The sequence below is a fragment of the Oncorhynchus tshawytscha genome, linkage group LG29 (genome assembly GCF_018296145.1).
Source record: "Oncorhynchus tshawytscha isolate Ot180627B linkage group LG29, Otsh_v2.0, whole genome shotgun sequence".
NCBI classification, from domain to species: Eukaryota; Metazoa; Chordata; class Actinopteri; order Salmoniformes; family Salmonidae; genus Oncorhynchus; species Oncorhynchus tshawytscha.
Window position 1 is genome coordinate 24582088 of NC_056457.1, and position 14796 is coordinate 24596883.

The window sequence follows — 14796 nt, forward strand, 5'->3', positions numbered from 1 at the left end:
TGTTGAGGATCAGCATGGCAGATGTGTGGTTGGAATATGCATGTATGGTCACTGTGGGGACATCGTCGATGCATTTATTGATGAAGCCTTTGACTGAGGTGGTATACTCTTCAATACCATTGGATGAATCCCGGAACATATTCCAGTCTGTGCTAGCAAAACAGTCCTGTAGCGTAGTAGCATCCGCTTAATCTGACCATTTCTGTATTGAGATGAGTCACTGGCACTTCCTGCTTTAGTTTTTGCTTGTAAGCAGGAATCAGGAGGATATAATTATGGTCAGATTTGTCAAATGAAGGGTGAGGGAGAGCTTTGTATGCGTCTCTGTGTGTGGAGTAAAGGTGGTCTAGAATTTTTTTTTCCTCTGGTTGCATATGTGACATGCTGGTAGAAACGGATTTAAGTTTGCCTGCATTAAAGTCCCTGGCCACTAGGAGCGCCGCTTCTGGATGAGTATTTTCTTGTTTGCTTATGGCCTTATACAGCTTGTTTAGTGTGGTCTTGGTGTCAGCATTGGTTTGTGGTGGTAAATAGACGGCTACAAAAAATATAGATGAAAACTCTTTGGAGATAGTGTGGTCTACAGCTTATCATGAGGTACTCTACCTCAGGCGAGCAATACCTTGAGAATTCCTTAATTTTAGACATTGCACACCAGCTGTTATTGACAAATAGACACACACCACCACCCTTCATCTTACTGGACGTAGCTGTTCTGTCCTGCTGATGCATGGAAAACCCAGTCAACTCTATATTATCAGTGAAACAAGATATTACAGTTTTTAATGTCCCGTTGGTAGGATAGGGGCTCATCCAGTTTATTCTCCAGTGATTGCAAGTTGCCCAATAGAATGAATGGTAGAGGCGGGTTACCCACTCGCCTATGAATTCCCACAAGGCACCTGGATCTGCCCCCTCCCCCTGTATCTCCGTTTTTTCTTCATGCGAATGTTGGCGATTTGGGCCTAGTTCGGGAGAAACAGTATATCCTTTGTGTAAGACTCATTAAATAAAACATCTTTGTCCAGTTTGAGGTGAGTAATCGATGTTCTGATATCCAGAACCTCTTTTCGGTCATAAGATTAGGTAGCAGCAACATTATGTACAAAATAAGTTACAATGCGAAAAAACACAGAAAATAGCACAATTGGTTAGGAGCCTGTAAAATGTCAGCCGTCCCCTCCGGGGCCATTCTGTTCACCATATGTAGATATCAATATGCAGATATCAGTATACAGATAACATGGAGATATCAATATGCAGATATCAGTATACAGATAACATGGAGATATCAATATGCAGATATCAGTATACAGATAACATGGAGATATCAATATGCAGATATCAGTATACAGATAACATGGAGATATCAATATGCAGATATCAGTATACAGATAACATGGAGATATCAATATGCAGATATCAGTATACAGATAACATGGAGATATCAATATGCAGATATCAGTATACAGATAACATGGAGATATCAATATGCAGATATCAGTATACAGATAACATGGAGATATCAATATGCAGATATCAGTATACAGATAACATGGAGATATCAATATGCAGATATCAGTATACAGATAACATGCTGTTAGGACATTATAATTAATATGACTGAACAAATCATTTTAAATGGAACTGTAAGTAAACTTATGCTCTGTTATATTATGTTTAATAGACAATATGAGTTCATAAGAAGAAATTGTGTGACAGGAGAAAGGAGTAATAAAATGTTAAAGAACACCATTCCAACTGGGCAGGAACAAATGGGTTGTGGACTGTGTAAACACATAAGGTCGTTAGCCTATGGTTGACCCAACCTGAAACTTAGCTCTGGGGTTTTTAGATTAGGCAGTGAGTGCATTCCTAGGGTTTCTGTTAATTAAAACTGTCAGTTCAGTGGTGATCGATAATGTTGAGGGGTCAAAAGTTATCTGGGAGTGTGTAAGTAAGTTAGAATGAACTTTTCACCTTACTTTGTCCTGTCGAGAGGAGGGGGTTCGGTTAAGGCAGTGAAATGACGTCATGATCTGTATATAAACTGATGCATGTGTTTAAGTGGTAGCGCGCTCCGAGAATAAATTCTATTACCTATTATTTAAAGACTGGTCTACGTCTATTTTATGCAAACAAATCTTACAAATTCCCATAAAATAGATGAAGGGCTTTCAATTGATGAAAGCACATTGGCATAATTAAATTATACTAACACATGCAGATATCAATATGCAGATATCAGTATACAGATAACATGGAGATATCAATATTCAGATATCAGTATGCAGATAACATGGAGATATCAATATGCAGATATCAGTATACAGATAACATGGAGATATCAATATGTAGATATCAATATGCAGATATCAGTATACAGATAACATGCAGATATCAATATGCAGATAAAGTATACAGATAACATGCAGATATCAATATGTAGATATCAATATGTAGATATCAACATGCAGATATCAATATGTAGATATCAACATGCAGATATCAATATGTAGATATCAACATGCAGATAAAGTATACAGATAACATGCAGATATCAATATGCAGATATCAACATGCAGATATCAATATGTAGATATCAACATGCAGATAAAGTATACAGATAACATGCAGATATCAATATGCAGATATCAATATGCAGATATCAACATGCAGATATCAACATGCAGATATCAACATGTAGATATCAACATGCAGATATCAATATGTAGATATCAACATGCAGATAAAGTATACAGATAACATGCAGATATCAATATGCAGATATCAACATGCAGATATCAATATGTAGATATCAACATGCAGATATCAACATGCAAATATCAATATGCAGATATCCATGTGCAAATATCATTATGCATATGTATACACAAACACATAGTAGTGTTTGTGTCTCATCCTCTCTATTACATCAATATGCTTTATGCTCTCTCTCTCCCCCTCTCTCACTCCCGGACGCACACATGCACGCACAAACACACAGAGGTACACAATTAGTCTGAGGTGTGAGGTGATGTGTGGGTTGTGGTTGGGGAACAGGTGCAGATCTCTATAAGTGGAGGTGTGAGGTGATGTGTGGGTTGTGGTTGGGGAACAGGTGCACATCTCTCTAAGTGGAGGTGTGAGGTGATGTGTGGGTTGTGTTTGGGGAACAGGTACACAATTAGTCTGAACAGGTGTGAGGTGTGAGGTGATGTGGGTTGTGGTTGGGGAACAGGTGCACATCTCTCTAGGTGAGTGGAGGTAGTGAGGTGTGGTGATGTGTGGGTTGTGGTTGGGGAACACGTGCACATCTCTCTAAGTGGAGGTGTGAGGTGATGTGTGGGTTGTAGGTGATGTGTGGGTTGTTGGGGAACAGGTACACAATTAGTCTGAGGTGTGAGGTGATGTGTGGGTTGTGGTTGGGGAACAGGTGCACATCTCTCTAAGTGGAGGTGTGAGGTGATGTGTGGGTTGTGGTTGGGGAACAGGTGCACATCTCTCTAAGTGGAGGTGTGAGGTGATGTGTGGGTTGTGGTTGGGGAACAGGTGCACATCTCTCTAAGTGGAGGTGTGAGGTGATGTGTGGGTTGTGGTTGGGGAACAGATGCAGATCTCTCTAAGTGGAGGTGTGAGGTGATGTGTGGGTTGTGGTTGGGGAACAGGTGCACATCTCTCTAAGTGGAGGTGTGAGGTGATGTGTGGGTTGTGGTTGGGGAACAGGCTCACATCTCTATAAGTGGAGGTGTGAGGTGATGTGTGGGTTGTGGTTGGGGAACAGGCTCACATCTCTCTAAGTGGAGGTGTGAGGTGATGTGTGGGTTGTGGTTGGGGAACAGGTACACAATTAGTCTGAGGTGTGAGGTGATGTGTGGGTTGTGGTTGGGGAACAGGTGCAGATCTCTATAAGTGGAGGTGTGAGGTGATGTGTGGGTTGTGGTTGGGGAACAGGTACACAATTAGTCTGAGGTGTGAGGTGATGTGTGGGTTGTGGTTGGGGAACAGGTGTACATCTCTCTAAGTGGAGGTGTGAGGTGATGTGTGGGTTGTGGTTAGGGAACAGGTACACAATTAGTCTGAGGTGTGATGTGATGTGTGGGTTGTGGTTGGGGAACAGGTGCACATCTCTCTAAGTGGAGGTGTGAGGTGATGTGTGGGTTGTGGTTGGGGAACGTGTCCCCACTCTCTAAGTGGAGGTGTGAGGTGATGTGTGGGTTGTGGTTGGGGAACAGATGCAGATCTCTCTAAGTGGAGGTGTGAGGTGATGTGTGGGTTGTGGTTGGGGAACAGATGCAGATCTCTCTAAGTGGAGGTGTGAGGTGATGTGTGGGTTGTGGTTGGGGAACAGGTGCAGATCTCTCTAAGTGGAGGTGTGAGGTGATGTGTGGGTTGTGGTTGGGGAACAGGCTCACATCTCTATAAGTGGAGGTGTGAGGTGATGTGGGTTGTGGTTGGGGAACAGGTGGATCTCTATAAGTGGAGGGGTGATGTGTGGGTTGTGGTTGGGGAACAGGTACACTTAGTCTGAGGTGTGAGGTGATGTGTGGGTTGTGGTTGGGGAACAGGTGCAGATCTCTATAAGTGGAGGTGTGAGGTGATGTGTGGGTTGTGGTTGGGGAACAGGTACATAATTAGTCTGAGGTGTGAGGTGATGTGTGGGTTGTGATTGGGGAACAGGTGTACATCTCTAAGTGGAGGTGTGAGGTGATGTGTGGGTTGTGGTTGGGGAACAGGTGCACATCTCTCTAAGTGGAGGTGTGAGGTGATTTGTGGTTGTGGGAACAGGTGCAGATCTCTCTAGTGTGTGAGGTGTGAAGGTGTGAGGTGATGTGTGGGTTGTGGTTGGGGAACAGGTGCAGATCTCTATAAGTGAAGGTGTGAGGTGATGTGTGGGTTGTGGTTGGGGAACAGGTGCAGATCTCTAAGTGGAGGTGTGAGGTGGTGATTTGTGGTTGGGGAACAGGTGCAGATCTCTCTAAGTGAAGGTGTGAGGTGATGTGTGGGTTGTGGTTGGGGAACAGGTGCAGATCTCTATAAGTGGAGGTGTGAGGTGATGTGTGGGTTGTGGTTGGGGAACAGGTTCACATCTCTCTAAGTGGAGCGGGTGTCACTGGTGTTATTTCCACTTAGACACACCTGACTGACTGGCTCCACTCTCCATCTATCCCCTGCTAGCCTCTCTCTCTCTTTCTTTCTTGCTCTCTCCTTCCGTTTGTCTTTGTCTTTCTCTTTGTAAATATATTTAGCTCCGTTCATATTTCCTCTCCTTTTGTATCTTCAGCCCTCTGTCTATCTCTCATGTTTCTGTGGTTCTGGCAGGGCTCAGCTGGGGTCCAGCTGTGATACTGCCCCAGAACCCAAGCTGCTTCTCCCTACTACACATACCGCTCACGATCTCCCTCCACACACGCATCAAATCTAATTTTATTCTTCACATGCTTCGTAAACAACAGTTGTAGACTAAAAGTGAAATGCTTACTTCCCAACGATGCAGAGAGAAAGAATAGAAAAGTAATAACACAAAATAATAAATACACAATGATGAACAATAACTTGGCCATATGAGTGGATGTGCAGGGGTACGAGGTCATTGAGGTAGACATGTACATATAACTAGGAATAAAGGGACAGATAGTTAACAGTAGCAGCAGCGTATGTGATGAGGCAAAAAGAGTTAGTGCAAAAAGGGTCAATGCAGACAGTTAAATAGTTAACCAACTAGTTACCCAGACTAACTGTTTATCTGTCTTATGGCTTGCGGGAAGAAGCTGTTCAGGGTCCTGTTTGTTTCAGACTAGGTGCATCGGTACCGCTTGCCATGCGGTAGCAGAGAGAACAGTCTGACTGAGTCGTTGACCATTTTTAGGGCCTTCCTCTGACACTGCCTGGTATAGAGGTTCTGGATGGCAGTGAGCTCAGCCCAAGTGATGTACTGGGCCGTACACACTACGCTCTGTAGTGGTCGGATGCCAAGCAGTTTCCATACCAAGCGGTGATGCAGCCAGTCAAGATGCTCTCAATGGTGCAGCTGTAGAACCTTTTGAGGATCTGAGGGCCCCTGACAAATCTTTTCAGTGATCCAAACATCTCTCTTTCTCTGTGTGTGTGTCTGTGTGTGTGTGTTGTGTGTTGTGTGTTGTGTGTGTGTGTGTGTGTTTGTGTGTGTGTATACAGATGACAAGCAGCCCATGAGAAATGCTTCATTTAGCTTTTATTTGCCACAACACAGAGAAACTTTTCCTATCCGTTACAGCCCCGCCCACTTCGCCATTCACACCCGTGTCCGATTCGCTGGCACCACAAAGCCCAGGTCGCTATTAATCACTGAAATGAAAGCTAGACAGTTAGGGAGCATCCGAAATAAACGATGGATAGAGGACCATGTTTTGCAAATTTTGAGGGCAAGGAAATATAACCAAATAACCAGACGTAGCCCTCCGGACCTCGTTGAAGACTGAATCCCCCAGGGATAAATGAGTTTGACACCTCTGCTCTGAAGCCTTATCAATTTCTTTTACAGTGGCACCAAAAAAGCATTTTGAAAATGCTTCCTCTGTGATCCATAAGTGTTGCCATCGATTTAAACGACTCCAACAGCGATCCAAACATCTCCACATCCACAGGTATATAAGGTCTTCATAGGGATTCAGATGGACGGAGCCTTTAAGCGACTGAAATAGAAAACAGCCGGATAACGTTGACACGCATGCAGTGGTGGGTGACTGTAGGAAGAGGGGTGGATGATGTCACTAGTAACAGTAAATACTGCTGCTCTGAATATATAATGGCCCGATAACCTCAGTGACTATTTGAACAAATGACAGCTAAGTCATGACCTTTGCTACAGTAATAGCTGTGAGTCATCACCTGGAGTAGTGTGTAAGAAATAGAACAGGGTCTGAGTCTCAAATGGCACCCTAAGTCTGGTCAAAAGTAGTCCACTATAAAGGGAAGAGGGGGCCATTTGGGAGGCATGCTGTATCTGTGATTGCGTTAGGAGTTGTCGACTCATATCCACTGAGGCAAGACCCTGTGGTGTTGATTGACACATGACGTCGGCATAAGTGGCCTCTGGTGGCCAGTATAGATGATTGGTCATTACACTGTTCCAGGCATCATCAAACGGAGGATTGTGACTGTGGTCTGATCTGTGTAGCTGAGTATTAGTGAAGGTCTTTCTTCATACGTCACCAGTGAAACTAGCGTTATATTTGATCCAACAAATGTCTGAAACACCAAACCCAGGACAGAGTATAATCCCTTGTTTCCTGAAACAAAGATCACATTAGGCAAGAGCACACCATGAGAGGACATCCAGGCTCTTTTTGATGGCTGTACATTGTGTCCAGATCCTGTGCCATATAGATGCGCAGAACACTTATTTTAATTTCCTTTTCATCATTTGTCCAAATTTTTTTTTTAAATTCCCCATCTCTGAATCATCAGTATTGTAGCAGTCATTTTTATGGTTTGAATTTCGCTCCCATCCTCTCCCTTCATGTCTCCTGCCCCCTGTGTACAGTATAACACAGGTGGAGCAGGTCCCTTCCTGGTCAACTGGCAGCCAAGCCAGATGCAGTACTTGTAGTTCAGCTCAGGTGTGCTGTGCCTGAGGTACCATCAGGAGGCAGCCAGAGAGTCCTTGCTCAGATGTGCTCCAGTGTGCTGAGAGGTCCAGTGTGCTGAGAGGACTAGTGTGATGGGAGGACCAGTGTGCTGAGAGGACCAGTGCTGGGAGGACCAGTGTGATGGGAGGACCAGTGTGCTGAGAGGACCAGTGTGCTGGGAGGACCAGTGTGCTGGGAGGACCAGTGATGGGAGGACCAGTGTGCTGAGAGGACCAGTGCGCTGGGAGGACCAGTGTGCTGAGAGGTCCAGTGCGCTGGGAGGACCAGTGTGCTGAGAGGTCCAGTGCGCTGAGAGGACCAGTGTGCTGAGAGGACCAGTGCGCTGGGAGGACCAGTGCGCTGAGAGGTCCAGTGCGCTGAGAGGTCCAGTGCGCTGAGAGGACCAGTGTGCTGAGAGGTCCAGTGGGCTGAGAGGACCAGTGTGCTGAGAGGACCAGTGTGCTGAGAGGACCAGTGTGCTGGGAGGACTATTGTGCTGAGAGGACCAGTGTGATGGGAGGACCAGTGTGATGGGAGGACCAGTGTGCTGAGAGGACCAGTGCTGGGAGGACCAGTGTGCTGAGAGGACCAGTGTGCTAGGAGGACCAGTGTGCTGAGAGGACCAGTGCGCTGAGAGGACCAGTGTGCTGAGAGGACCAGTGTGCTGAGAGGACCAGAGGACCAGTGTGCTGAGAGGACCAGTGTGCTGAGAGGACCAGTGTGCTGAGATGACCAGTGTGCTGACCAGTGCGCTGAGATGACCAGTGCGCTGAGTGACCAGTGCGCTGAGATGACCAGTGCGCTGAGATGACCAGTGCGCTGAGAGGTCCAGTGCGCTGACCAGTGCGCTGAGAGGTCCAGTGCGCTGAGAGGTCCAGTGCGCTGAGAGAACCAGTGCGCTGAGAGGTCCAGTGCGCTGAGAGGTCCAGTGCGCTGAGAGGACCAGTGTGCTCCAGTGCGCTGAGAGGTCCAGAGACCAGTGCGCTGAGAGGACCAGTCCTGAGAGGACCAGTGCGCTGAGAGGACCAGTGCGCTGAGAGGACCAGTGCGCTGAGAGGACCAGTGTGCTGAGAGGACCAGTGTGCTGAGAGGACCAGTGAGAGGACCAGTGCTGAGAGATGACCAGTGCGCTGAGAGGACCAGTGTGCTGAGAGGACCAGTGTGCTGAGAGGACCAGTGTGCTGAGAGGACCAGTGTGCTGAGAGGACCAGTGTGCTGAGATGACCAGTGTGCTGAGAGGACCAGTGTGCTGAGAGGACCAGTGTGCTGAGAGGACCAGTGTGCTGAGAGGACCAGTGTGCTGAGAGGACCAGTGTGCTGAGAGGACCAGTGTGCTGAGAGGACCCGTGGAACAGAATGGTCAGACATGGTCATTATGGACCTATCCTCTCGGCAGGAGATGGTTTCAATGAAGACGAGTCATTGACCCTTAAGATGGACGGTCATGGCTCATGTATCCATGCTCAGGTGTGGCTGGCCTGAGGTCCAGTACAGCTCAGAACCCTGGTCTGACAATGATCTCGATAAAGGACAGTCATTGCCCTGATAATGGGTACTCAGGCTGAGGCCATGGCTCATGTATCTTATCCATACTCAGGGATGCCGGGCCCAAAGTGCAGTCCAGTACAGGTCAGGAGCATGGCTATGACCCGGTCATGGTGGACCATGGTGTTCTCAGCAGCTGAGGATCTTGATGAAGGCGCGTCTGAATTCGATGTTGAAGGTGGTGTAGATGACGGGGTTGAGGGCGCTGTTGACGTAGCCCAGCCAGGTGAAGGCGCTGTAGAGCTCTGGGGGAATACGACACGTCCTGCAGTGGGTGTTCAGGATGTGAGTCACAAAGAATGGCAGCCAGCAGATCAGGAACACCCCTGGAAGATGGAACGAGAGAAGGATTGAGAGAGTGGGGGAGACAGAACAAGTGATCAAGTGTGACAGAGGGAGAGAGAGAGGGAGCATGACAGAGGGAGAGAGAGAGAAAGGGAGAGAGAGAGACAGAACAAGTGATCAAGTGTGACAGAGGGAGAGAGAGAGAGGGAGCATGACAGAGGGAGAGGGAGAGAGAGAGAGAAAGGGAGAGAGAGAGAGAACAAGTGATCAAGTGTGACAGAGGAGAGAGAGAGAGAGAGAGAGAGGGAGCATGACAGAGGGAGAGAGAGAAAGGGAGAGAGAGAGAGGGAGCATAATGGCGGGAGAGAGAGAGGGGGAGAGAGAGAGAGGGGGAGAGAGAACATGAGATCAAGTGTGAGAGGGAAAGTGAGATAAAGCGAGGCAGTGAAAGAGTAAAAGTAAAAGAGAGAGGGAGTACATTATTAACAATAATAATAATATGTTTTAACACACATCAACTTCAACACCGTAGCAGAATTCCAAGTAGATCAATACCCCTATAGATGTGTTATGTAGAGTTGTAGGATCTTAATTTGACCAGTTTTGTCACAGGAGTAAAATAATCCTGCAGCAGGAGGATTTGATTCTTCTCATAAAAGTGATCATTTAAAATGGGAAATTTGTTTTGATAGGCTACACTAGGCTATATTTTAGTTGTAGCTTGAGGCTGCATTTGGGATACACTTGTATGTCGTAATGGAGACCAATATATATCTTGTGTTATTAAGTTTTATGAAAGGACAGTTGTTGATGTGTATGGCTGCATTTCAGATTTAAAAAAAAACATTTGAATGTCGCAGTAGTAGAACCTACAGTAGCAGGACATTTATTCTGCTTGGTGCTTCAGCATTTGAGCGAGAGAGAAAGAGAACTGCAGGTTTTCAGTGAATTTATGTAAATCACGAGGCTCATTTGAATTTTCTGCTGCGCAGGAAAATTCTTAGCAACAACAGAGTGATCAAATTAAGATATGATATCTGTAGATTTTGAAGAGTCATATAGATTTAAGCCGTGTAGTACTTGGCTCGCTTATATGGCAGTGAGAGGAAGGCCAGTGGCCGGCAGTGGGAGAAGATGGAAGGAGATGTCCGACATTCTGCAAATGTGTTCATCGATAAAACATTTGATCTCAATACAGTTTTCTGCTCCCAAAACTAGAATATGCTATGAACAGAGTGGACTAAGTTTTGTAGACTTGTTTTGCGTTGTTTAGAAGGAGTGCCAAGGTGAATTGAGTTATTGCACATGTGCACTTCACAGAGTAGGCGTTCTCTAACGGAAATATACAGATGTGTGTTAGAACGGACCAATAGGATCTCGCTAGCCCGTGCTTGGCTCTGCCCACCTCCTTGCTTATTTTGCCCACTATGACTCATCTGTTCCCATTGGAAATGACACGCTGTGGTTTATCAGGCTGTGGTTTATCTTGGTTTACTTATACAAATCTTTGCCTCTACCAAGAACCCAACCCTCTACACTCTAAGAACTCCTGTGGATCTGAAACTATGAGAAGGTGTAGTTTTTACAAACAACGTGCATACAACTGGCCCAAACTGGCTGTTGTTTTGTTTGGACAAATATGGCCCTTTATAATGTCCACTGACTTATAGGATGCTGTATATAGCATTTTAACATATTAAAAGAGAGAAATCATTTATCCAGCCTTTGCTGCTATGCTTGCAGATGTGCATAATATGCTGCAACCCTAATCAAAAAGTTTAATGGAAGAAAAAAACGTACAGTAAATTTGACATTTGTAACCAGTTTTCTTTATTTTGTCGCACTGCATGGATCACCGGTGCAGTTGAGTGCAGCATTACTGCGTGAGGCACTCAATATGTGTTGTAGTTGAGGAGCCAGCCGAGGCTACTGCTCAAATGTTGCTGTTATAGGCCTAAATGTTTCTCATTTGTATTGTGTTTTGTTGCAGGTTTAGTTTTTTGGTTATTCAATGTCAAGATTTAAAAACCGAAGGCAGGCGGCAACATTTTAGTAGCCTTGTTACGACGGGCATGTGTCTGTACACTTTCCCTCTGCTGCGCGCTGTAAACCGGACACGAAAGCAGCGCAATTGACGCTGAATTCGGCAAAGTGAGCGAGCACATCAGGCTGTAATTTCATAAAGTAGATATTTATTTATAATGGCAGTCGCTTGTGTGCCCTGTTCTCCTTTATTAGTAACTTATACCCGCATGTGAATAATCCTTTATCTTATAACTTTTTGACGACCAATATGACATTTTCTGTAGGCAACAGCAATGACCCGTTGGAACCGAAACTTGGCATGGACATTTAGCCTACAACACGTTTCAACTTTCGGTCCGGTAGAAGATTCGGTCAGTGCTATTAGTGAAAGACCAATCCAATTCTCTCTTGGCCAGAGAAGCTAGGGAGTGTGTGAGGCTGAGGACATCTGCTGTGTGTGTGTGTGACGTTTCAACTTTCGGTCCGGTAGAAGATTCGGTCAGTGCTATTAGTGACGAGATGATACAGCGCACTGACTGGCTCAAGTGTGTGTGTGGGTCTGGGAGGAGGAGTGTGTGTGCGTGTGTGTGGCGATGCACTGCCATTTGGCGTGCAGTACTTTGGCAGTGCTTGCTGTGACTTGTAGTGCAGCCCAACGCGGGCGGTAGGCATGGAAGCGGGCCGAGCTGAATTGACAACAAATCATTGCTCAGACTGAATAGAAATAGAAATGTGTCACCTGCCGGATCCGGCTTGGGGGCCATGTGTTTAGGGTTGAGGGAGGGGGTTCTTAGAGGATTAAGGGGATTTCTTAGAGGGTTGTAGGGAGTTCTTAGAGGGCTGGGGGAGGGAGTGCTTAGGGTAGTGGGCTGGGGGGATCTTAGAGAGCTGGGGGAGGCAGCGCTTAGAGGGTAGAGGGCTGGGGCAAGGCTAAGGGTCGATGTGGAATTTAGAAAGTGTCTCCCCCACAGTTCAAAGACCAATCCAATTCTCTCTTGGCAAGAGAAGCTTGGGAGTGTGTGAGGCTGAGGACATCTGCTCTGTGTGTGTGTGTGTGTGTGTGTGTGTGTGTGTGTGTGTGTGTGTGTGTGTGTGTGTGTGTGTGTGTGTGTGTGTGTGTGTGTGTGTGTGTGTGTGTGAGAGAGAGAGATTCCTCTGTCTCATTAAGTAGACACCTCTGATTAGCTTCAGTGTCACTCAGTAGGGCCTGGACTCACCAACATGTCAGCTCCCACAGTGAACAGCCTGGACTCACCAACATGTCAGCTCCCACAGTGAACAGCCTGGACCAATGGCCGTCAACACCACCGCTAATCATTACAGTATGTGTGTGTGTGTGAAAAAGAGATGTTTGGTAGCAGGTGTTTGGTCTCATAGAGTGGATATCTATCTTTGGATCCACCTATCCAATTTACATTTGAGCTTTCCAATGGTTTGTTCTGATTGACTAAAGACTCACCTACGCTGCAGACTAACTAGTGCTAGGCTCCCAGCAGTGAAGAGAATGAATTGTAACTGATATCCCACATAGGCAATATATTGGCTTTGTAGTGCACTGCAGACATTGTTCTATTGTGTTGTGTAGTATAATGGTGTTATAATGGTGGTAATAGATCTGTGAGGGAAAGTGATTCTGTCCTCTGTCTCTCATGGCCATAACCTCATTATTGTACAACAGTGTTCACAGTCTATCATCCCTGTTGAAATAGAAGGATTGAAAACACCATCGTTGTGTCATAAAACCATGAAAAGTAGTGCACCTAAACTGAGATCTAGTGTGATGATACAATGAATGTACTTCAAAACAGAATGGAGGTACTCTGAAACACCCGGAGTGGCTCTTCAATCTGAATCATTGTGTTTTTTAGGGTGTTGTGACCCTCTCTGGTGTTTCAGTGCATGTAAAAGGCAGCACCAAAACACTCAAATAAATGTCTCTCATACAATCCAAGGCTTTGAAATTGCATTTGATTCATGGCATAAATATTGATTGTAAATATGGATTGTTCTGTCAATATTTCCATTAAGATTCTAAAGAAGAGGATGTATACTTTTCCTAAGGTAGACTTTGGCACTAATTATAGGCTACAGTTTCCAGGCAACTGTGAGATTATAAATCATGTTACAATCAACATGTTTAGGGCTATGTAAGTCATAGTAGAGGTAACATTGATAAAGTGGGTCCTCATCACTGGTATTCTTGTGAGAAGGTGGATGTGAACCCGGTTACCCTGCTTGTCAAAACCCCACCTTAGTCCACTCAGCCTGTCTTCTAGGTTCAGCACAACTAAACTTGTTACACTGAGCACATGGCGCCTCATTCAGACTTGACATACAGTGCCTTGCGAAAGTATTCGGCCCCCTTGAACTTTGCGACCTTTTGCCACATTTCAGGCTTCAAACATAAAGATATAAAACTGTATTTTTTTGTGAAGAATCAACAACAAGTGGGACACAATCATGAAGTGGAACGACATTTATTGGATATTTCAAACTTTTTTAACAAATCAAAAACTGAAAAATTGGGCGTGCAAAATTATTCAGCCCCCTTAAGTTAATACTTTGTAGCGCCACCTTTTGCTGCGAATACAGCTGTAAGTCGCTTGGGGTATGTCTCTATCAGTTTTGCACATCGAGAGACTGAAATTGTTTCCCATTCCTCCTTGCAAAACAGCTCGATCTCAGTGAGGTTGGATGGAGAGCATTTGTGAACAGCAGTTTTCAGTTCTTTCCACAGATTCTCGATTGGATTTAGGTCTGGACTTTGACTTGGCCATTCTAACACCTGGATATGTTTATTTTTGAACCATTCCATTGTAGATTTTGCTTTATGTTTTGGATCATTGTCTTGTTGGAAGACAAATCTCCATCCCAGTCTCAGGTCTTTTGCAGACTCCATCAGGTTTTCTTCTAGAATGGTCCTGTATTTGACTCCATCCATCTTCCCATCAATTTTAACCATCTTCCCTGTCCCTGCTGAAGAAAAGCAGGCCCAAACCATGATGCTGCCACCACCATGTTTGACAGTGGGGATGGTGTGTTCAGGGTGATGAGCTGTGTTGCTTTTACGCCAAACATAACGTTTTGCATTGTTGCCAAAAAGTTCCATTTTGGTTTCATCTGACCAGAGCACCTTCTTCCACATGTTTGGTGTGTCTCCCAGGTGGCTTGTGGCAAACTTTAAACAACACTTTTTATGGATATCTTTAAGAAATGGCTTTCTTCTTGCCACTCTTCCATAAAGGCATAATTTGTGCAATATACGACTGATTGTTGTCCTATGGACAGAGTCTCCCACCTCAGCTGTAGATCTCTGCAGTTCATCCAGAGT

At 45.4% G+C, this 14796-nt stretch overlaps 1 protein-coding gene across 1 annotated transcript in view; it reads right to left on the reverse strand.

Annotated features, from left to right (window-relative positions):
* Positions 1–8735: 8735 nt before the first annotated feature.
* Positions 8736–14796, reverse strand: part of LOC112252992 (D(3) dopamine receptor-like) — a 49729-nt gene continuing 43668 nt past the window's right edge. Inside the window, exon 8 of the mRNA XM_042308949.1 lies at positions 8736–9481. Within this exon, the coding sequence (XP_042164883.1) occupies positions 9285–9481 (197 nt within the window). The 3' untranslated portion in view covers positions 8736–9284. The remainder of the gene's footprint in view (positions 9482–14796) is intronic.